Here is a 23,374-nt window from a genome sequence, read left to right as displayed (position 1 = left end):
GCGTCAGTAGCTGACACAACCCTGCTTTAGCAAATGACAGCTCGTTTACAACGCCTATAAATGGTCACTATCATATGGCATGTCAAAGACCGCGTCAGTAGCTGGCACAACCCTGTGTCAGCACAAGACAGCTCGTGTGCAACTGGCATAAAAACGTGTGTAAACAACATGTATTCCGCTGTAGCATGCCTCATGGCACATGTTCTCTGCGTATACATCTTGGCGCTCGTACCTGGCATGAACCCAATAAACCGTCGTAATGTCTTGCACGAGGCAATCGTCACAAGTTAAAGTTAATGCCATCTAGTCTGATGGTTCTTCGAGTAATGACCATAACTTGTGGTATTCGCAGAAAGAACTTGAACTTGAATTAAATTGAATGATAGACTATGTCAGCAAGATAACTATTAAGGGTTCTGAGACCAGGTAATTTCTTTTCCCACCGTCTGTTTCCCCCTGTGTTATCTCTTTACCTGGAGAACAATGTTTTCATGATGCGACGTTTTCTTTGAGCTAGTTGAATACAAATTTGAACTTTAGTTCATATACATGTTTAGATTAAAGCTAACAAAGATTTTATGAAATTAGGAAGAGTCATTGCTTAAAGTCGCATGCAATGTACACAGGAATGGGTACATAGGACTACACACATGTCGTGGCTTCAAAACTTGGCTCTATTGTCAGCTAATTCTCTTCATATTTCGAATATAAGGACAATTTTTAGCAGTCCTTATGGAAGCATTGCAGCTATGAAATTCTTCCAAACTGACATAAACTGATGAGAAAGCTCACACACTATTATCTTTTAATCCTCATAACCAAGTCCCTCGGAGAGTGCTTAAAGCCGTCGGTACCCGGTTGCTTACCTATAAGCACACATGCACATGCTTTCTTAGCAGTCAGGTAAAAACAACAAACTAAGCAACCTGTTTATCTTTACGAGAACTTAATCTTCTCTTCAACGACCTGCATACTTGGTATCGACGTGCTCCGATTGGTTAGTGTATTAAATATATGAGATTAGTAGTCACTGGCTTGAAGGGGAGGGGCCCAAGAATCACACAATGAGGAAAAGGCTGTTTTTTCTTTTGTGCTCTTCAGATATTCTACTTTACCCCCAAAACATTGTCTAAAGGATCACGTGCCGATTATGCCTCCGTAAATCCTCGAATGGTCTATGTACCAGGGTCCTTGGTCCAACATAAAAGGAAATATATCCCGAAATGCTATTTAGTTGAATTGTACAGAAAGCAATCCCTTGTTTTATCGAAAACCCAGATTTTAAAAGTTTGAGCTTTATGATCCAAGTGTCCAAGCCAAGACTTATGCCACCCACCTCGTAGAGTTCGTGTGACCCATGTCTGACTGCGATCCATTCCTCCTCCAGACGACCGTCATAATAACGCATACTCGCTGTCTCAATGAGATGTTAAACGATTTTAAATGGCGTAATATTTTGGTAGCGCGCCAAAAAATCGTAGTAATGAGTATGCGTGCCAAAAAGCACGGCTTCGTTAACATAAGAAATAACTTCTCTGTATTAAAATTTAATACAAATATCCCAATTCATTGCGGCAGCTTTCGTTTATACATACCCTGTATCCTTTTGATAAACTAGTTGGCTTAATTAACATAGGCCTACCCTATCGTTAAGCAAAAACATTGGGTATTTACTGATACAGAAGATTTTAACCAATGTGGTCCATTAAATAATTTCTAAGGCTTTTATAAAATTAGAAGCGGTAAATAATCGATGAAAGCTATTTCATTGAAAGTAAGAAGAATAATACCTGCAAAAAGCAGAAAAAGATGCTTTCCAAAACAAATGTTATATATAAAGCTGTGTAGATTTTTGTCGCCCTAAATTTACATGATATATTTACGGGACCAGGACAATCAGAAAGTGGTGGAAAGTGTACAAAGGCAGGGAGAGGGTTATAATCTCATTAAGACAAAGTATTAAGACCATGAGATAATGCAGAACAACACGAAAACAATTTTTCATACGATTTTTTCTTCTTTTGAGGTAGACTTAATCAATATTCCTGCAATCATTCTTCTTTTCGTTCGCTTCAGTTCGTCTAATGACATGCACTGATAATGATTTACTGCATGTATCTAGACATCCAATTGCTGTGATTAATTTCTGTCATGTCCATGGGCAGTGGCGTAGCCAGTCATTTATGAGTAGGAACAGTGGCGTAGCCCCAGTCATTGAGAGAGGGCTGGCATCATGGGGGGGGGGGTGTCACTAGCCTAACTTGATCAGCGAAATGTAGGCCTACGTAAAGGCCGCAGGTGAGTGTTGGGTGGGGCAAAGTATTTTTATCATCTCATTTTTAAGTTCTCCTTCACTCTTTTTCTTCTGTGTGTTTTTTTTCTTCTTGCTATTCATGTTGGGGCACAAATCTATTTAAAGCTACGCCACCGGGCAAGGGAAGAGGACCCAAATTCTAAACATTTTTTCTTCAAATCTTTCTCTTATATTGTATCATCTTTAAATCGAGCAGGAATACCTCAATTAATGGAAGCCTGACATGATAACACATATAATGTCTTCATTCATACTCATAGAACTGTTAAATGTAAATAACACCTTGAAAAAGAGAAGAGACCACATGACTCATTAGTTTTATCATTCTTACATCATGTTATCATAACAATTAACATGCTTTGGCGTCTCGAAGTGTCTCTTTCTACCTTTACAAATTCCGTTGGCGTTACGTGGGGGAGGGTTCCCTTGTGTTTTATTTTCCTTCAAATTATTACTTGTGTATCCTATCATATAAAGTGAAAATTTCCGATGGATAAACTGCCCCCCCCCCCTCCCCAGCTATAAGTCTCGAAGATGTCTGGACGACCCTGACAGCTCCAGAATGTTCCAGCCAGACAGAAAGACATGCAGGGATGTTACATTGGAACAGCCCAAGCGGACAGGTCTTGAATTCCTGACGTGTGTAAAGACATCTGCTGAAATCTACATCTCGCCAATTGCGTCAATGAAAGGTCAAAGTTCAAGGTATCGTCTGCTAAAAGTAGAGCAAGTTTACTACAATGTTTTGATTCACATGTCTGGTTTGGGACTATACCGTCGTGAGACCAAAAGGCGCTTAATCCACTTTGGCCTGAAATGGGTTCTTTCAAAGCGGCTACATTGTCTTTCGATCGAGTCCGTTGGAGAACCACATACCTACTGTGGTCTCATCGTCATTTTAGCAGGCTTTTTGTTTATGGGAGGCTATAAATCTAAGATGTCAAGCGATACCTCACCACAAAAGATGACACAAACATGCAAGACAAAAAAAAAGAAGACAAAACATACAAATTTACAGTTAATCATCGCGATCACTAAAAGTGGATTTGGCGCCTTTTTCCATTAATCTCTTCACGGATATCGACTTGCCGGATAATGAGTTTTCAATGAGGCGTTTCGACTCGCACGACATGGATTTTGGATGATGCAAAGATGATAATGGCATAATGAGTTAAACCAATTGTGGTAATTATCGAAAGTTCAATTTCGTAACTTCAAAATGTGCCATGTTTAATAACCGAGACATCTTTGTCGATATTTCTCTCTGTTAGTTTCACTATGTTTAGAACATATTAAAAGTAATAGAGTCTCAGTAAAAATCAAAGATCAACCTACAGATCAAGCATAAGGAGTATACATCAAAAGAGAGGACGAGAGAGGGAGGGGGTGGGGTGGAGCGGGTGAATAGGGATCGGGGAAGGGTGTCGGACTTACAGGGGGTAAGGTAGAGACAGTAGACAGCGAGTGAGAGTTTTGAAAGAGTTTCGAAAAAATCAAATACAGATACCGATAATAAAGGCTGGTGAGGATTCGAACTGAAACTGCAATCACCTCCAAGAAGCAGGAATAGGCGTATGAGGGAGGGGTGGCAGGGAGGGTGGCCTTTAGAGCTTTCCCAGTTCCGCCTGAGAATTTTGAAATTTCCATTATCTCGGGAATTCGCCTGATTTGTATCTCTGAGGTCAACTCTTCTCAATGTTCATATCTAGTATGACAAAAATTGACATTTTACCTGGACAAACAGGACATCGGCCACCCCCAGCTAGCGAAATAATTGTGCTCTTAGGCCAATAGAGTTAGGCATGGTGTAAGGTTAATGAGGTGATAACACGTCAGTCATGACGCGACCGATTACACCAACAAACCATCGATGAATTACGGTGTATGGCTACTGCTTTAAAACAATAGGGACTTTTCGATATGCACGTTCATAAGTGGACTGCGACGTATGCGGTCATTTTAAAGCAGGGTTGACGAGGCACGCTGACTGTACGTTGTTCGTTACCTTTCCGATGTTACACAACTACGACGCTCGCTTAGTTAGCGCGAAACTGGATCGAATAGCTAAAGATATAACACCAAATTTGGTGCATGGAACTGTTCTAAAAAATTATGCTGCAACAGATTAGCGTTGCATAACTAAAATGTGTTCACTTTATGAATTATTCTGCTTAGTGAGCGCGAAATTCGATCGAAAAGCTAAAGATTCAACACACCAAATTCGGTGCATGGGACTAATCTCGAAAATTATGCTGCAACAGATTGGCGATGCACAAATAAAATGTGTTCATTTTATGAATTATCCTGCAACAATTTTGATTTAATGGAAATTACAGACACGAAAATGTGTTCATTTAAGAGAATTCACGCTTCCACCACTCTCCAGTTCTAGAATTAGGTCAATTGGGTCCATTTAGTGACTTCAATGTGATGTTTCGTGCCTACAAAAGATTGTTTACGAACATGTCTCGTCACAGTTTGCGAACGACGGCAAAACAAGGGCGAACGCGTTCGAGAATTCTGCTATGAACGATGAGCTCGTCGATGCGCATGCGCACTGCTTCAAAAGTGACCACATACGTCGCAGTCCACAAATCGAAAAGTCCCTAATAGCACAGCAATGATTTCATATGGATGGCTTGAAGCGAAAAAAATTGCATGTATTGAGAAAAATGTATCAATGAAGAAATATGTAAGTGTTTTTACATGATCAGAAAAAGGACAATCTCTTCTGAGAATTATGATCTAAATGATCGATTTATCTAAAACTTTGATATTTTCTGTATGTTAAGCATCTTTCAGGTATGAATGTTTTTTATATAAAACTATTTATTATGTGTTTATGTAATTACTTTTTGTAATCCATAATCTTTCGCTAGATTATGGTAACAAATAATTTAAACGACGCGTTGTTATGTTCAACAAAAAATGAGGTAAGACGAACAACATCATAATTTCTTCTGAAATAAACAAGGTCACATTGTTGTGATAATGACTTTATAACAATTCAATATCTAATTACTTTAATCAAAGTTTCTGCTTTTTCCTCGTGATTTCTGAATGTGACGTGTCACCACAAGAAACGGTACTCTCCCCCTCCCCTTCTCTCTCTCCCCCTTCCCTCTCCCTCTCCCCCCCCCCCCCCCCCCCTCTCTCTCTCTCTCTCTCTCTCTCTCTCTCTGTACACCTCTCTCTCTCTCTCTCTCTCGCTCTCGCTCTCTCTGTGTGTCTCCCTCTCTCTTACTCTTTTCTCTGTTTCTATTTTCCCCCTCCCCCTTCTCTCTCTCTATCTTTACCAGTGGCGTAGCGTTAAGCCTGTCACTGATGTCCTTTTTGCGAGACATTAATCTACATTTTGCCACTCTCCACCCAGGTGTTAATACCCGGTTGGATGCGAACATTAATGAGGTTGAATTGGAATGTGTGCTCTTGTAAAATGGCGCCTGGCATGAATACTGCACAGAGAGCGGAGCGTATGCACTATCATGTGTTATGTGGATTTGCAATCAACTACAATGACAGGGGTAATAATAATTACAATGTAAAGCGAATAGAAACATAACATTAAGCCTTATACAAATATGACAATTATTATTTCACCACCCGATTGGGGGCACATACTCCCTTGCCCCTCCAGATATCAGCACCACTTCTCTGTTCATAACGATAAAAAAGGTACTCGTACGATACGAAATATATAGGCCATCACAGAAGGAAATCCAGACTTCCGTAACACCAATCAAAAATTCATATCACTGCTCATTATGAAGACATGTAATCCTCTGGTTCAAGTTTAATGTGTATAATCCCATGGATCTGATGGTTGACAGCTAAGGCTTAAAGGTTGAGCCTCGTAAAGACATGACGTCGTATAACCGCGGCGTTTTTGGTGTTTTTTTAAATACATTTCCGTATCTTAAAACGCAGAGCTAAGTGAATACGTTTTTGTCTCTAGTTGCACTCAGGTGCCATTTTATTTGCACGTACAAAAATATTGCTCTTTTTTTTTTTTTGGGGGGGGGGTTTGGCTTACCATGCTATTTCAATTAGTTCACGATAATGAAAGCGACCTTCTCACATAGTGCAACACCGCCATGTTGACGCTGGAATTTTGAAGAAGAAAAATCTGTTCGTCATAAACGTCACATACCCCCATTAGAAAGGTAGATTATTCGCCATAAGTGCGCAATGTTTTTCATCGAAAAAAAACTAGAAATACAGAATAAGTTAACAAAAAACAAATAAATTCAAATTATCGTTATCAGACGATACACTTCATGAGTAAAAATCTACTTTTGGTTTTATGTCATGGGCGTTCCCAAACCAAGCCGTCTTTGTCTTCTTCTTGTTTCTTAATTATTTACTGAACTGATCTCAATGCGTACAACATAGTACCGATAAAGAAAATGAATAAAGGTGAATATCATTTGAAATTCTTACTTATGCATGTTATTAGGTAAATGATACTTCAATGCATGAATTTGCCATTTCTACCGTATTTTCTAGCCACCATTTTACCAGTTTGCTGATTCATTCAACAGTAAGAGGAAAATCATTCCAGTAAAACCATGGTAATAGTAAGCTTGCACTTCCAAGGTTTCAGAGGATATGCACTGACTATAAACATATAAGATTGGGAACATTTCATTTTTAAAGGCAAACTGTTATTAAACGTCTCCATATGCTCAGCAATACAAATTATATCGGCAGACTGCTTTCCATCTTCCGACTAGTGGACACCTTTGCAAAAACAAGATGTGCTGATCAGGGCGTTCCATCCCATGAATTGTAGATATTGTAGATATATTGATTAAATGTTCGCATCGGGAATCGAACCGCGAACCATGTGATCCATAGTCCAGTGACGCGTCCACTAGACCACAACTCCAATCATCGTACAAATTACGTGCTTTAGCCTCATAACTCATTATTGTAACTTAACGCGAACATGTGAATACACAGTGAAAGCACATTTCTGAATCACCATCTGAACTGCAATGCCCAACTATGCCACTCAACTGCAAACATTTAATTTTATTACATTCACGATCAATAACAGAACCAATTAGATTTTCCTTTCATCACAGGCTTGAAACCAAGGGAATTACTCACCAATCCTCTCCGTGTGAGTTTACTTCATGAGTTAGGAAAGGGAGAGAAATCTTTGTATGCGAATAGGATTTATTTGGATTCTAAGTAGCTCTAGAGCTAACCATTTACAAAGTGCTACGAACAGAATAGTGGCTTTTCGATAATAAAGAAAGAACTTTATTTCAACTTTCCCATTCATTTTTAGTCAGTTTAATGTAGGGAGAGGGAGAGAGAGAGAGAGAGAGAGAGAGAGAGGGGTGGAGGCAAAATGTTGGATAATCAACACAAAGTTCAATTAAAACAAGTCTTCTCAAAATAGCCATAAACGGGCAGACCATCGTGACGTTAGTTGTAATGAAGTAACGCTGCTATGATTATATTTCAAGAACAATTTGAAGTTTACCTCTTAGGCTGAATAGAGAACCAAGGATTGAATAAAAGAACATTGAAATCAACACGAGAGATATTTATCGCGTTGGGTATCGGGACATACTTTTTTGCAGTTATTTCATGCGTAATTTAGTATGTTTTGAAGGGCGGTTTTTGAAAGAACGGGTGTACACTATATAATAACAAAAATATAACTCTTTACAACTTTTTTAGTTTTATGTCTGATGTCCCATTCGGTTGTGACACCCTATTTTACACTGATTGTTTTGTATTAGAGGTTTTAATCATTACACTTTTCAACTGTTATTAATTGGACGACATATTCCTATTACACTTTTGAATTCCTAATTAGATATTGTCTTATTTTCATCTTCTTCTCATCTCATCTTCTTTTCATCTTATCTTATTCTCATCTCATCTTCTTGATCCTTTTCTCTTGATTTGTCAGACCTGCAATATAAGGATCTCATGACCTTCAGCTGACCTTGACAAAGTTCGTTGCAAGCATCCGAGACAAAGTGTTTTATAAGATGGCTTTTTTCTGGCAGTAGGCCAAATACTACATACCATTAGCTATATCATGGCTATATCGAACACTGTCCAAATGATACATAGTGAAGGAGCAAGACAAACTGTATTATTGACAAAACTTGGAGATAATTAAAAAACATAAATATTATATTTTTTTAAATGTGTGCCCATGTTTACTTGAATTACTTGATATCTATAGTCATATTTTCCTGACGAAAACAAAAATGGGTAAATGTTTTCACGGAAGAAATGGCGACGTAAATCTATTTTTATAGTGATAAAGAGTTGAGGTGGATATTGTCAAAGAATTCGTTGATTGAGTATCCTCTCCATGAAAACTAGAAAAAGAATTGTGGCTGGACTCAAGGCCAGACGGGTCTTTTCAAATGTATTCATGCACAAAATATGAACACAATTTGATTTTCTGTGGTTGGAACCGAAATGAAAACATCTCAAAGAAACGGTTTTAAATACCATGTCTGTAGAGAAAAAGAGTAAAACGATTGAGAAGAATAATTTGTCTGCCTTTATTGATCATTGTGTATTGACGTGATTAAACGGACTAATCGTGATTCAGAAATCCGGTGCTGAATGGACATCGCTGGAAACTTGTCAAGATTGCCTCATTTCCCACAAGGTGCTGTTTCAATTGCACCCACTGAGGGGCGGATTTATTTAAATATATTGATCTGAATTTGAACTCTCATCTTTAAATCTCAAGGTTCACCCATCATTACTTGTTTTCAGTGTGTCAAGCAAGATCGAGAAGTTGTAACGATCGCATTCAGGATTGGACAGGTGATTCTTTCTTAAATTAGATCGTTTTAATCTGTTCACTTCATCTGGTCCGATTAGACGTTTACCCGCCATGATCACATGATCAGAATTGCTTGCATCACTCTTCATTGCATGGCTAATTGTAAAAGGTTGCATCTCAAGCTGACATCGATGCCAATGACGTCATCGTCTCACTCATTTCGAAACTTCTTTTATTTATTGAATCGGATGAGATCATTCGTGCAATTTGAGAAGTTATTCGCTTTGACTCGCTTGATGATTTGCCTTCGTTTGGATGTGCGTGGTGTATAATTATCTTAACGCTACTGACCGGCTATGCCAGTCAAGAACTACCAAATAGGAATTGCATGTTTATCTTTGTAGAGTACAAGAGAAAAAACGACTACGTGAAATATTATTGGCGTGACTGCAATTAGCGTTTGTTCAGGTTTCGACTTGCTTAGTTTATTTCACTTTGTCTTCCTCACCTCAAGACGTTAAGGAGGTTTCATCGAACTATACAATAACTTGTTCACCTTGATGTACAACTGTAGATTGCTGTAAAAAAGTGACAAAGTTGTAAACGACCGAACTGTAATCGACCGACATCTACACGAAGTTTTCTTCCCAGGTTTGTAGCTCCTAATTTTACCGTGCAGTTGACTTGCCACGTATAATTATGTTAAGTCTTCGTAGAGTATCTAAGAATTTTGTTGAGAATAGCAGGTAGACACTCATGGCATTTAAGTTACTTGTGGCTCAGTAGTTTATTAACAGTCCACATGAAATACTAAGGTCATGGGTTCGAGTCCTGGCATGGTACTAATGTCCTTTAATAAAACACTGCCACTCTATACCCTGGAAAAATATGACATTATATGATGCCGGAAGCTACTTCGAACGAAATGTCCACATGTCGTTTAGCTAAAGTTATCATTTTGGTAAGAATATCCTCCTGTAATTGGAGATGGTGCACAAACTATTTGCATGAATGAATACGATGACGTGGAAATAGATACTTGTACTGATATTTATGTTCCATGTTTAGAATGTATTGTCTTTGTCTCGCACTGTACATATAATTTTGCGGTCAGCATCACCTGATATACAGGTTTTGTTGGTGTTTTATCATTACTCTGTGAAGTAGATTTATTGAAAGGGGTGTATTTCCGTTTGGTGAAATACAAGTGAGTAGATTCATTAAAATGATAACCAAAGAAGATGTCGGAGTGTGCAGACGGCATGGTGTGATAAATTGATTAGAATGCATTAAACACAATCGCAATTACTTTTAAAAAAAACCCACCCAGAGCAATAAGCTCGTGCATGACCTATTGCATTGTACTAACATGACAATTCAATTCAATTCAATTCAAATGAATATTTATTTTCTTCCATTCAATTTGACAACATATTTGACATCTGAGGTATTACGTAGTCCGAACATGACTTCCATTATTATGATGTAGAATGGGGTATTGAAATTGCCCTTGTGTTGGTTATTCGATGTATTTGAGATCTTGTTATTACTGCTCAATATCTGCTCAATTTCAACAGAACGCTATTGTAAGCTATGATAGCATGATTAATTCCTTTCACTGTGCAGGGTCCTCAGCTCTTTTGGAACATTCACGCGTGAAATTAAGGGGAGTTGATTCAATGCTTTGAAACTATTGTCATTTTAATACTCAATTACAAATGAACTCAATTCGAAATCATGAATATTTTGGGGATTCGTTTTCCTCGTGGATAGCGTTAGAGAATGTTTGTATTATCATTCGAACCAAATCTTGTGCTAAATTCAAAGATTGTATTATCTGGATCATAAAGAAAGGATAGGCTATTCCTTGAGAATAAATTAAAATCCTTAATTCAAGCTTGTATATTGTACCAAAAATACATAAATATTACGTTACCTGGGTGTATTGAGACATAATACAACAACATCTACAAAAACCGGTACAATAACAGCAACAGCAAACGCCATAACAACAAGTACAATAACAACAACAGCCACAACAACACGTACGATAACAACAACAACAAGAACCAAAAGAACAAATACAATAACAACAACAAGGACAGACCTTTTGGTATTCTTATGTACATTTGGATTTATTTGCTTTAGTTTTTGCTACCTTATTAATTAGTCATCCCATATTCTCCTCCGCATCGTTTAATTAAAATTGTCTTTGTCCCTCCTTGTATTGTGATGATCACGATGATTGAATTAGTTGAAGCCATGAATCACCAATCAGACTCACTCCATAATTAAAGTGATTAATATTCCTCGACCGTCACCCCCGACAAGTCTCATGATTGACGAGCTGAAAGCACATTGTAGTATAGTTCAATGCCCCGGTATTATTAGTAGCCAGTTTTTCTTCGTTTTGGCACCATTTCACGTTTAATCACAAATGCAACCTTAGATTATTTCCAAATGAAACACTCGTTTAAAAAATGGACGTCGATTGACTATTTGTTCCAGCATATTCGACACTCAAAATCAGTTAATAAGGCTAAATGCTCTCTCAAATGATGCTTTATTTTATGTCACTCATATTTTAATCTTAGTCGTTGTTGTAGCGCTAGTAGTAATATTGATAGTACTAGCAGTAGTACCGAGTAGTAGTACTAGCAGTAGTACTGAGTAGTAGTACTAGTAATAGTAGTAGTAGTAGTAGTAGTAGTAGTAGTAGTAGTAGCAGCAGTAGTAGTAGTAGTAGTAGTAGTAGTAGTAGTAGTAGTAGTAGAGTAGTAGTGCTAGCAATAGTAGTAGCAGTAGAAGAAGTAGTAGCACTAGCAGTAGTAGTAGTAGTAGTATTAGAAGTAGAGAAGTAGTAGAGAAGTATTAATAATAGAAGTAGTAGTCGTAGTAGTAGTAGTAGTAGTAGTAGTAGTAGTAGTAGTAGTGCTAGCAACAGTAGTATCAGTAGTAGAAGTAGTAGCACTAGCAGTAGTAGGATTAGTAGTAGTAGTAGTAGTAGTAGTAGTAGTAGTAGTAGTAGTAGTAGTAGTAGTAGTAGTAGTAGTAGTAGCAGTAGTAGTACCAGCAGGAGCAGTAAGTAGTAGTAGTAGAAGTAGTAGTTCTTCTAGCGGGAGTAGTTCTAGCAGAAGTAGTAAGTAGTAGTGCTCATGATAATTCTAGCAGTAGTAGTAAGTACTTGGAGTAGTAGTAGTAGTAGTAGTAGTAGTAGTAGTAGTAGTAGTAGTAGTAGTAGTAGTAGAAGTAGTAGTAGTAGTAGTAGTAGTGGTGGTAATAGCGTTGTGGCGTGCACCTGTGATTCAGCCATAAATGGAAGTTACAAACGCAGGTTCGAAACTGAGTCACGTCTTTCGGATGGTCCCAGACGTGAATAGTCATATCTGATCGATTGATACACGTCTGTAAAACACCCAATTTCACACTCACTAGCGAAGTAGTAGTAGTTGTTGTGGTAGTAGTAGTAGTAGTAGCAATAGCAGCAGTAGTAGTTGTAGTTGTAGTAATAGTTGGTTGCCGTTGTAGTAGTAATATTAGTATTAAGTACATGTACCTACACTACATTTATTATCGTAGTTTTTTTTTTTTTTTAATTTTTTTATTTTTTTTTAGTAGTAGTAGTAGCCCGAATGTTAATTTTGAAAGTTTTCTCCCTCTTTTTTTTCTTCACAGTTCACGCCTAAACCACCTGGCATCTGGCTGTACGCCATGTTGTTACTTCTCGTCGTCTTACTCTGTGGGGCGGGAAGCGTTTCTCGCGTCAGCTCTCTCGCGGATGGCGAGACTTGTGAGCTGTCACACGGCGAGACTACCATAGATGTCGAGGTGGTGGACGATAACCTTCAAAGAACTCTTCGATGTCGGAAACGAGTTCAGGTGAACCAATGCGAGGGTAAATGCATATCACAGGTGTCTCCTACCGTCTTACAACATGGCTTTGATAAGGTGAATACAGATTTTGTTTCCCTTTTTAACGATTGCAAAGTCTTTCAGAATCCACTCGAGGGCAGTTTCAGTACATTATTGTATCGCCTACTATCGCCTATATTAATCGTTTTCGATTTGCGTAATATGTCATTGTCGTGTTCGCATTTTTCAAAAGGCTACATGAATTTTTTTTCTTCAAAAGTCTTTGCGATCGACTAATAAATCACGTCCAATATTTTTGTACTTAGTATATAAATATATATCTCTCTCTCTCTCTCTCTCTCTTTTTTTTTCTCTCTCTCTCTCTCTTTCTCTCTCTCTTTCTTTCCAATTATCTCTCTCGTCATGGCCTACATCTCGTTCTATCTCAGTCTCTCTGTTTGCCTTTCGTAGGTCTTTATTTATCTCCCGTAGTGACTTCTATCTTCTACTCGATTTAAACATATTGGCCATGACGATTCAATGAGCATTTAGCTTCTATAACACTCTTTGTATTGCTGATGGTATATGTCTTACCATTTATTTAATGTATCTATCTTTTTCTTCATTTATTTACACTGCCCCGTACTTTCCATGCATTTTGCTCACACCATCTTTCACCTGTTCATTGGTATCATTTCTATGTATCTATGTCGTTCTTTGCTCTCCCAACTCTCTCTCCCCTCTCTCTCTCTCTCTCTCTCTCTGTCTCTCTTTCTCTCTCTTTCTCTTTCTCTCTCTCTCTTCCTCTCCATCCCTCTCTCTCTCTCTCTCTCTCTCTTCCACCTCTCTCTCTCTCTCTCCCTCTCCCTTTCTACCCCTCCCTCTCTCTTCCACCTCTCTCTCTCTCTCTCTCTATCTCTCACACACCCTCTACATGCCCCTCTCTCTGTCCCCCTCTCTCTCTCTGTCCCAAGATCCCTCATAATTCTGCACACTTTTCTATCAATCGTGCATGGTACAAACACAAATGTTAAATCAACATTCAAGGAGTGAACACATTTTCAAAGGGGTACGTTAACAAATTTAATATGTATAATAAATATTTATATTTATATTAGTTTATCATATTATTATTTCATATTTATATGTATAATACACTGTCGCTCTTCGGCCGTTTTAAATCTTTGTTTAACCCTTCCGTCTTTAAAGTGTTATTCATCTCCATCGCCCACTTTATTTACTGTCTCCGTTCTCGCAATCTTCATTTCCAAGGCCCATTTCCCCCTTCCTCGTTCTTTTGTTTGAGTCAACATGAGCCCCTTGGTTACCGATCACACCCTCGCACAAGGCCTAGTTTTATGAATGGTGAACACTAAGCAGGACATTTCGACAAACATTGCAAATGCTCGAGGGAAATTATTGTAAGAGACGGATCGTAACACCCTGAATGTGTACAAAACCTGCCAATCACCCTTGCAAAGAAAACGAAAAATGAAGTTTAATATCCAGTGTCCACCCACTCTCACTATATTAACTGCAAAACGTAAATTAGTGAATGCTTGGTTCAGAGGCGGAGCTATACGCACCCCTTACAATCACCCCAATGCATTATGGTTAACAGGGTTCAATTTGAAAAGAAATAATCCGGAGGGCGTTAACACGTTCATAGAGCGTTCATTTGAGTCCCAATAACCTTTTTATGTGTGTGGGCGTGTGTGGGTGAGTGTGTGTGAGTTTATACGTTAGGTATATGCTTGTGTGTGTGTTCCCTGGGTTGTCATTTCGTAACATAATTATGTGTCAGGATTTGTTTCAAATGGTAATATATCGTTAAGAAAGCTGAAAGAAGTGATGCCGATAGGACATGTACTCCGTGAGTTTTATATTTTGCTGTCTAAACGGCCCTTCTTTTTTCATTCGGTCAATGAGGAAACACAAAGGCCAGATGTTTGTAAAGGTGGGCAGAGGTACACCTGCTGTTATACGATCTTTATATAATATTATATGTGTAACGAAATGATTAAACAGAACCCAGTCATGAAATGAAAATGAAAGTCGATTTTAAGATGACGAGAATTTTGTTTGTTTATTTAGAATTCATGCATGATGTTTTTATGGGATGACACGTGAAGTTCCCTTTAAATCACTGGACTGATTTTACGCACTTAAACCTGAATTAAAATTAAGACGCTTTTAACAAATGCGAGCCAAAGATCCCAATTATGACCCAGGCAAAAGTATACTATAAATGTCGAGTGAATGCACTTTTCCTCCCATTTCAAAGATGAAGTACGGATAACCCGTTATATTTGGAATTGTTCCGTACCATTCCGTGCCATCTCCATTGATACAAAGCATATATAAGTAAGCAACGGATATCATATCGCACGGAAACATAATGGGAGGAATATAGAACACTTCCTACCCAGCTGCACACCAATGTCAACCAGTGTTAACAAGGTCTAAGTTAGCGACATTCCCTTTACGCTGAGTGTCTCCTTATATCAACTCCGTTCAAATAATCTAAAGAAGGACCATGATTAATAATTAAAATCCCAAGTGACATCATGAGACGTTAAAGTAAATACTTTCTTTGTTATGATTTGAAAATCGAAATCCATCCGGTCTTCATGCCACTTTTACGTTTCATTCATAATAGAAGGTTGGCTAAAAGAAGTGGTCGGGAGCAAATATATAAACCGTTATGAATGATTTAGTCGATATATCTGAACAATACTGATATTCAAGAATTCAAAGTTTTTAAAGAAAAATAGTACACGATAGAGAGAGAGAGAGAGAGAGAGTCCACCGAGAATTTAACCCGAAGGTTGAGAAAGAAAACGCTACTTCAAAGAAAACCTCAAGATACAATTGAGGCATTGTTATATTTGCTTACCCTTTGTGTATCATCGCACGGGAGTTCATATATTCATTCGCCTGTCATCGCAATTCTCTCTTTGTAAACTCGTTATATTATTACTATTTAAAACTAGTTTTGCTATTGTGCGTATGCTATCTCGACACCGTAAGCCTGGTGAATTCGGGATAACTGAATATACGTTCGATTTTGGTAATTATTGAGGGCGATGAGGTTCTCATTCCCCTATTCATCAGGGAGTTCATGCAACTGTTATGCATTATCCAAAGGGAAATTAAAATGGGTCATCATGAATGGGAGATCAATAGGAGTCTCGATCCACAATGCCACTCAATTCTATTTCCATAGACAAATATCCTTAGAGGTACACATGAATACCTGCTAAATGGGGGCAATATTGATTGAACATTACCTTTACATTACTTGTTTTCTTCCCTTCGTCATCATCACATTACGGTCCTGAGATAGGGCCTATAATATGGAGCATAACTGAAATTTGCAAATTGTATCTAGCTTTTCTTTATAGAAAAAAAAGTAGTGATTTAGAAATCAATCTGACATGTTCATCGCATTGTATTACTTGTACTGCTGTTGTAAAAAGACGTTTCTTAACCTATATCGTACTCAGAAAAAAGTGTTTAATTCCTGATCCTACATTTGTTAGGAATTAGGATCATAAGTACTTATTTATGTATGTTAAGATTCATTTATAGATTTGAATATTATTCGAGCGTTTTGGCTCATAGATTCTATTCAATGATTACATCGATACCTTTGATCGAAGCTATTCGTATAAGAAAAGAAATTAAAAAAACAAGTGGAGCCTAAAGGGATAGTTGAGTTCTGTTTTCAGACCGCAAAAGCCTTCAAAGTGCATGGTTATTGCTTTTATTCTTATCTTTGACATTTATAGTGCCCTTTTAGAACCAAAAATTGCGATAAAGGTAATTTTAGACCTCAAAATGTGTGACATTTAGCTAATGCGATCATACCAATTCAGCTCTACTTTAAAAAAAAAAAACACGGTGACCGTTCATTAGTTATTTAATTAAAAATAACAATACATGAGCCGGCTAACTGTGGATAATATAAGCTACACGAAAATGCCAACAAAAAAGCCAACATCGGCATTAGTTGAAATACGACGTAAAAGGCGTTATTTCGTTTTTTTCAACGTTTTTTTCAAATGTTTCAAAATATCCAATATTTTGTGGTTGTACACAAGTATTATTATAAATCGTTATATTTCAGCCGTCTCTGAACCGATTTTGATCAAACAAAGATGATTTTGTAATTTAAATATTATGTTCTTTCAAATTTGGCACTCAGTTTTTCATTATCTCACAAAAAAAAATTTGTGTAGCACCCTCTGCAACAGAACTCAACTATCCCTTTAAATCATCAGTGACGTGCCGTGGAATGTGGAATGTGGAAGCTTGTGGACTTTTGTTTACCTTATGTCCTCGTTCTGTGTCCAACATACCCTTTAATACCTACGTGAGTTTGATGCATTTTGTAGTGGTCATTAATCCTATCTCTCTACATGTCACTCAATACGATGACCAGTATTATAAAACACGCCTGGCCTCAAGAAATGAGCACCATTCTTGTAACAGACACGTGATGACACCATAAAAGTTGAAGGTGTCGATAAGTAGCATGTAAAGTGCTCGAGGAAGAAGATGTCGGGCACCATGTCTTGCCACGTTTATGTGCTTGGGTACCCAAGAAATGTACCAAGCTATTTCATTTCGTTTCATTTCATTTCATTTCATTTTATTTCAACATGGATGACTTGCTTCAGCCAATGGCTATTTGTCTGCAAGTCCGTGCATACATAATACATACATAAATTACATACGAAATATATACAATTGAATATAAGACGCAATACAAAGTATACAAATACAACAGTGCCTCAGTCACATTTTTGCGTATTTGGCTTGCGTATTACTTTGTTTTTATGGCAAGCCATTTTAACATTTATTCTTATTTCTTGATATCAAAAACTACCATTGCTTTACAACAGAAAATGATTTAGTTTTAAGCATATCTGTTTGCTTGCTCAAGTCAAGGTATTCATCAATTAAGATTCCAAGGTATCTAATTTGCGTTACTCTTTTGATTACATTTGTTCCTATACCAACACTAGGCACATATTTCTTTCTAATCCGATTTCTACTCCCTTCCAACAAAAACTCGCTATTCAAAACGTCTAGAACAGCGCTTCTCAACCTTTGAAAACTGGAGGCCTACTTTGGCTGATAGAAATATTTCAAGGCCCACCTTACAAAACACTTGAGAAAAATATCAATAAAACGTGACACAAGAAAACAGAGGACGAATTGTGAAGGTAAGCAGTGGCGAGTGTAAGTATTATTGCGCCCTTCACCTGCACATATTTATCTAGATCTTCCCAACTAGTACAAGCGAGTGAGCATGCGAACGAGCGTTATGTTCGGGCGTGTTTAACCCTGAAACACACTATTGTCCATTTTATCCATCACGGGTAGACAAATTCACAGAGGAGATCTAAAACCGTAAGCAGTGGCAAGGATCCTGAGGATTTCTGGTTAAATATTATTTTACCATTCTGTGTATAAATCTCGTGAGTGAGCAAAGCAAGCGAAGCGAGCGATGCGAGCGAACAAAACAAGAAAAGACATTTTCATTATGGTACATGTAAATCTAAGCTGATTTGCAGCTTCGACATGTAAGATCACACATTCTTTAAAAAAAAATCTCGAAAAACATAGGCCTATGTCTTTCTGGCCGACATCCCGGCTCATCAGTTTAGAAGCGCTGGTCTAAAAAGTCCCATATTGCTTAGAGGAAGGTGGAAGGCGCTTTCTTTCTTTTCATACTACTTACTTTAAAGTAAGATGACTCTGTATCTCGCGATCTATTATTTCCTCTGTTCATATCATGTAGCCCCTCCCCACACCCCCTCCCCCGCACCCTCGCCTACATGGTATTCACTTAGACTTGAGGCATGGATGAATGAAGTCAGGAAGACGTGACGTGTTTCTCAGCTAATATTGACCAATTAATCACACTTTCATTGATATCATCCTCTCCCCCTCATCGCATCACATTAGTACTGTACTTTATTCAGGTTAACACCCTATCCACGTGACCTACGTGCTCTCTCAATGATCTTCATATATTAAATAGAATATTACAGGGTACATGCATGAGTGCATGGTACAGTGGTGGTTTGGGTCACGTGGTGCTCTACCCGATCGTTACTCTATCATACCAGTAAGTGGTCGTCACTCATCATTATCCGTCACCATAGTGATAATACCAAGAAAATGTGACGACGAGAAAGAATTTTGTTCACGCGAACTCTTTATTCCCTCATAACTTACCACCTAAGGGAAGCATGCACATTTTTGTTAATGTAAAATCTTACAATTGGCTTATTTAAAAACTTATTCTAAGTTTTATTTTACTTTATTTTGTTTCATGTCCAGTTACGTGAATGAGTATAAGAAAAGCTTAATAGCAAAGAAAACCGGAGTACAATAACCAACAAAAAAAGAAGGGGGAAAGTGAAACCAGCAAATCCTTGCAGTTCTATACTCAGTAATGTCCCGATATATATACATTTCTAGACGTATACATGGTACATGGGTAAACTGTTATGTTATAAACAAGTTATAAAGGGTTGTCATAAAAGTGTCAGCTTGTCAACAAAAGTTGAAAAACAAAATTTGTAGGGGGATTCATATAGTAGTGAGAGAGTGCGTTACAACGCTTTCTACCCCGCCTCTCTGGTATTATCATGGTGCTACATAATTGATATCCAAATTAGTCACACCGGAAGAGAGGCAAGGGATCACATTAATTAAGTTTGCTTTTCACACTGCTCTCCTCCCGAATTATTAATGATTAATAATATTTAAGAAGTCATTTTTGCGAAGGTGGTGTGAATTACGGATCCGCTGAAATTGCGATTAGAGGCTCGTGTTCATCATTTTCTCGAAACCTCTTAACGCATGAGTGTTTCATCTACCTATGTAAACAATTTCCATATCTGTGTAAACACTGGTAAAAATGATACAATATCATGATCGCACACCCTAACTAACACCGTCATTTCTTCTTTTTATCATTCCCGTTTCTCTAATTCCCTCCCACCTCTACCCCTCTCTCTCTTTCTCTCTCTCTCTCTCTCTCTCTCTCTCTCTCTCTATCTCTTCCTCTCTCTATCTCTCTTTCTTTTTCTCTTTCTTTCTCGCTCTCACTTCCTCCCTCTCCTCCTCTTTCTCCCCTCTCCCTATCCATTTCCTTTATGTATATTTGCATCCTCGTAAGTCATGATGTCTATTTTGGGGGGATGATTTATCCCATTTCTTTCCTGATTTTGATGATTATATTTTTTCTTCTCTTGGACATTACATCTTATTAGCATTGCGTTTGCCTTCATGGAAACATAACAAACATTTTAGAATTTGAAGGTCTGGACTACCATGTCTATAATGAATTACTTTGCCTCGTGATATCGAACAATTACATCTCGATGAAGACAAACTTTGAAACGCATTTCGTTCAGGGATTTTCTCCCAGATAAAGAGGATACATGAAAGGTCATAATATGAAGGACTGTTAGAGGGTTGACAGGAAGTAGAGCAACCAGAGGAAAGAGGGAAGTCCGTGTAAGAATGGTACCTTTTTGAGATCCATTAAGAAATAGTCGATGGCAAACCTATCGTCGTGGAAACATCCAAATCAAAACCACCTGCTTACAACGCTATTTCCGTTGATGCTCGTTTTAAATGCTCAAGGAATTCCCGACTTGGAACAAAACCGAAGAGAAAGAAAGAATAATTGTTTTGTTTCACTGAGTCACGTTAGAATTAAACAATTTGGATGGTTCCCTAGGCGTTTTGTGTTCTTATAAAGGTCTCAATCGAAATATTGACTTAAGAAGTGGGGAAAAGGGTTCATAATCTAATAAAATAGTACTAGTTTGAGTGAGCTTTAAAATTGCAAATATTTGATTGAAACTATGTTCTTTTTATCAATAGGTGTACATTTATTGTAAGAGACTATTTGTAGTTTATAATGCAAGCAAAACATGAAAATATTTTAAAATGTTCTTACCTTAAACCTCTAATAAAATCAACAGTTTTTCTATTATGTTGACGGGTAAAACTGAGCACGTGTCACATGAACATAATATTGGATCTAAGACCAAAGACCATTAGGTTGGCCACACGAAAGCTAGTTTTATTAACCGGTTTGAACAAAAGGAGGCAACAAAAGAACCGTTGAGCGATTGTTTTTGAAAAGTTTATCGCATATAAATGAAACTACTTCCGTGCTGTCGGAGATAAATGATTACGAAGTGCAGCTTTTAGTCCTTCTTGTTGCAAATAATTTCAAAATGCATACAGTAGTAAAATAACAGAATAATTCATTTTAAATATACAGTAACAAAAAAAGGTAGATTTGTTACTTTCAAAATGTGGTTCAGGATTATTTTTTTTAAGATCTTGAAGATTAAAAGATTGTTCATTTTGTTACGGGTTTAGTGTAGGTAACCCTTTAAAAGAGGGATAGAGCTCAAAACTATTTTGCATCTTTACAAGAATTCTACCTTCTCTTTCAAGAAAGTAATCTAGAAATGCGTTATCTTCGAGCGCATCAATATGCCTTTAGGGATTAACTACTTCATATTCTTTACAAACTATCTTCTGTTCTTTGATTGCTATTTCAGAAATGTCACTGTTGCAGAGAACATGGGATGGTTCACAAGAAGGTTGTCATGACAAACTGCTACGATCACGCCCTAGGAATCACAGATCCAGATTTCACTCACCAAGTGACTCTAAAACAACCCGAAGCCTGCCGTTGCCAGATCTGTACATTCTAAGATTTTCCCATATTCGGTTTTTACTATATTTGTTCACTGAGAGGTTTTCCTATGTATTATGTCCTTCATAATTGTATGTATTGTAAATGATTTTAATGTTGGTGTTTGGAAAGTAAAGGACCTTTGTTTTTCATAATTAATTAATCAATGATTCATTTTATAATGATGTCATTCTGACATATTTCTTTTTGTAAAATGCTGCATGAACATGAGTAAGGCTTTATCAAAACATTAAATGACCTATCAACACTTTTAAAACTAAGGCATGCCAATAAACAAAAACGATGAATGTCCAATTCAAGATTTATTTTGCTAATATTAAGCTTCATTTTATTTGAATGACAGGTCAGATAAAGATCATTTTAGACGTCAGGTTTTAAGATCCTCTTGAATGTCTCCGAGGAACGCGAGAAATCAAACCAATCTATTGTTTATCTTTATCACCAAAAATACGAATGTTAGGAATTTCAAATGCAGACGTGTACTGTAATGTTTAAAGCTACTACTCGCTTCATGTAGGTTTAGTGTCAAGATTGATGTAATTAACACAATAACTATGAAAGGAAAGATAGCATAACTGTACTCGGGTCAAGGGTTAACGTGAGATTAGTAGTGCCTTTTTATGCTGACGGGTTTTATGAACGCATTTCAAAACAAAGCAAAAGAAACGACTTCGAACACCCAAAATTGATTTTGCTTGAACTGTTCACTATTCTTTAAACATGTTTTCGATGGATTTATACACAATTTCAATAATTCTATTATATATATTTTTAATACGAAGTTGATAATACTAGTGTGATTTTATGGTTAAAGAGTAATGTGTACAATACATGAAGGTGTCCTGTCATAAAGGGAATGATATCCAGTTAATCTATATTTGATTAACGGGAAATTAAACCTTAATATCAAATACTCTGGAGGAAAGTAGGACAAATCAGAGAAGTAGACTGGGAAAAGTTTTAATGAAGTCGGACAAATATTGAGAAACAAAATTGGCTGAATCGGTAATATCTCTGCGATGTAGTAGCGGACAACTCTCCTATTTGTTCCAAGACACGAAATTACTCAAATTTATATTTTATACAAATTTGTGACTCAGAAAGGTTTATTCTCTTTGAAGGACCTGTAATAACAATAATAAGCTATCCATAATATATTTTTAGTGTTGCAACAAGAGAGAAGGCTCTTAGGAGAAAAACAGAAATAAATGATATTTTGTACACAACAAAGGGGAGATTTATGCGCGATTACGTCACAGTCTCATGACCAAACTGCCAAATTGAGATTCGCATAGACTTATTAGTGATCTCATATTTAAAACGATGATAACTTTATTATTATTTGTCCGATTTAATTCGTCATTTTTTGTATCTTATTTTCTGCCTTAATAAAAATGAACTTATCACAAGGGATGGATTTCCTTTTCATGTCTTTAACTGAGGTAAAGATTAAGCCTTTCTTATATCAGAGCATCAAATTTTGTCAAAGTGAAAGTCTCTATTAAACGATTTTAGTTCATATATGAGAAATGTGCTCTTCAAAAGACCGTATAAATGGATTTATTCAGCTGCATCGTCTATATCTTCAGTAATGGCAAAGTACGCCCCCCCCCCCTTAATCATCTGAAGAATATTGAATGTGAATATATGCTAAAAGTATGTTTACGTGCTTTTTATT

The 23,374-nt window shown here is 37.2% G+C and overlaps 1 protein-coding gene across 2 annotated transcripts in view; it reads left to right on the top strand.

Annotated features, from left to right (window-relative positions):
• LOC115926229 (partner of bursicon-like) overlaps positions 1 to 23,138 on the top strand; it is a 29,712-nt gene extending 6,574 nt beyond the window's left edge. The window contains exons 1-3 of one of the 2 annotated variants that reach the window (XM_030990908.1): positions 8,901 to 9,734; positions 12,759 to 13,031; positions 21,539 to 23,138. In XM_030990908.1, coding sequence (XP_030846768.1) covers positions 12,795 to 13,031; positions 21,539 to 21,694 — 393 coding nt within the window. In that variant the 5' untranslated portion in view covers positions 8,901 to 9,734; positions 12,759 to 12,794 and the 3' untranslated portion in view covers positions 21,695 to 23,138. Of the gene's footprint in view, positions 1 to 8,900; positions 9,735 to 12,758; positions 13,032 to 21,538 lie in introns of those variants that run through there. The other variant, XM_030990907.1, reaches the window with a different exon arrangement.
• The last annotated feature ends 236 nt before the right edge of the window (positions 23,139 to 23,374 follow it).

The sequence above is a fragment of the Strongylocentrotus purpuratus genome, unplaced genomic scaffold, assembly GCF_000002235.5.
Source record: "Strongylocentrotus purpuratus isolate Spur 01 unplaced genomic scaffold, Spur_5.0 spur5_scaffold_19, whole genome shotgun sequence".
NCBI classification, from domain to species: domain Eukaryota; kingdom Metazoa; phylum Echinodermata; class Echinoidea; order Camarodonta; family Strongylocentrotidae; genus Strongylocentrotus; species Strongylocentrotus purpuratus.
Note: the sequence above shows the minus strand (reverse complement) of the source record. Positions and strands in the feature narration are given on the sequence as shown.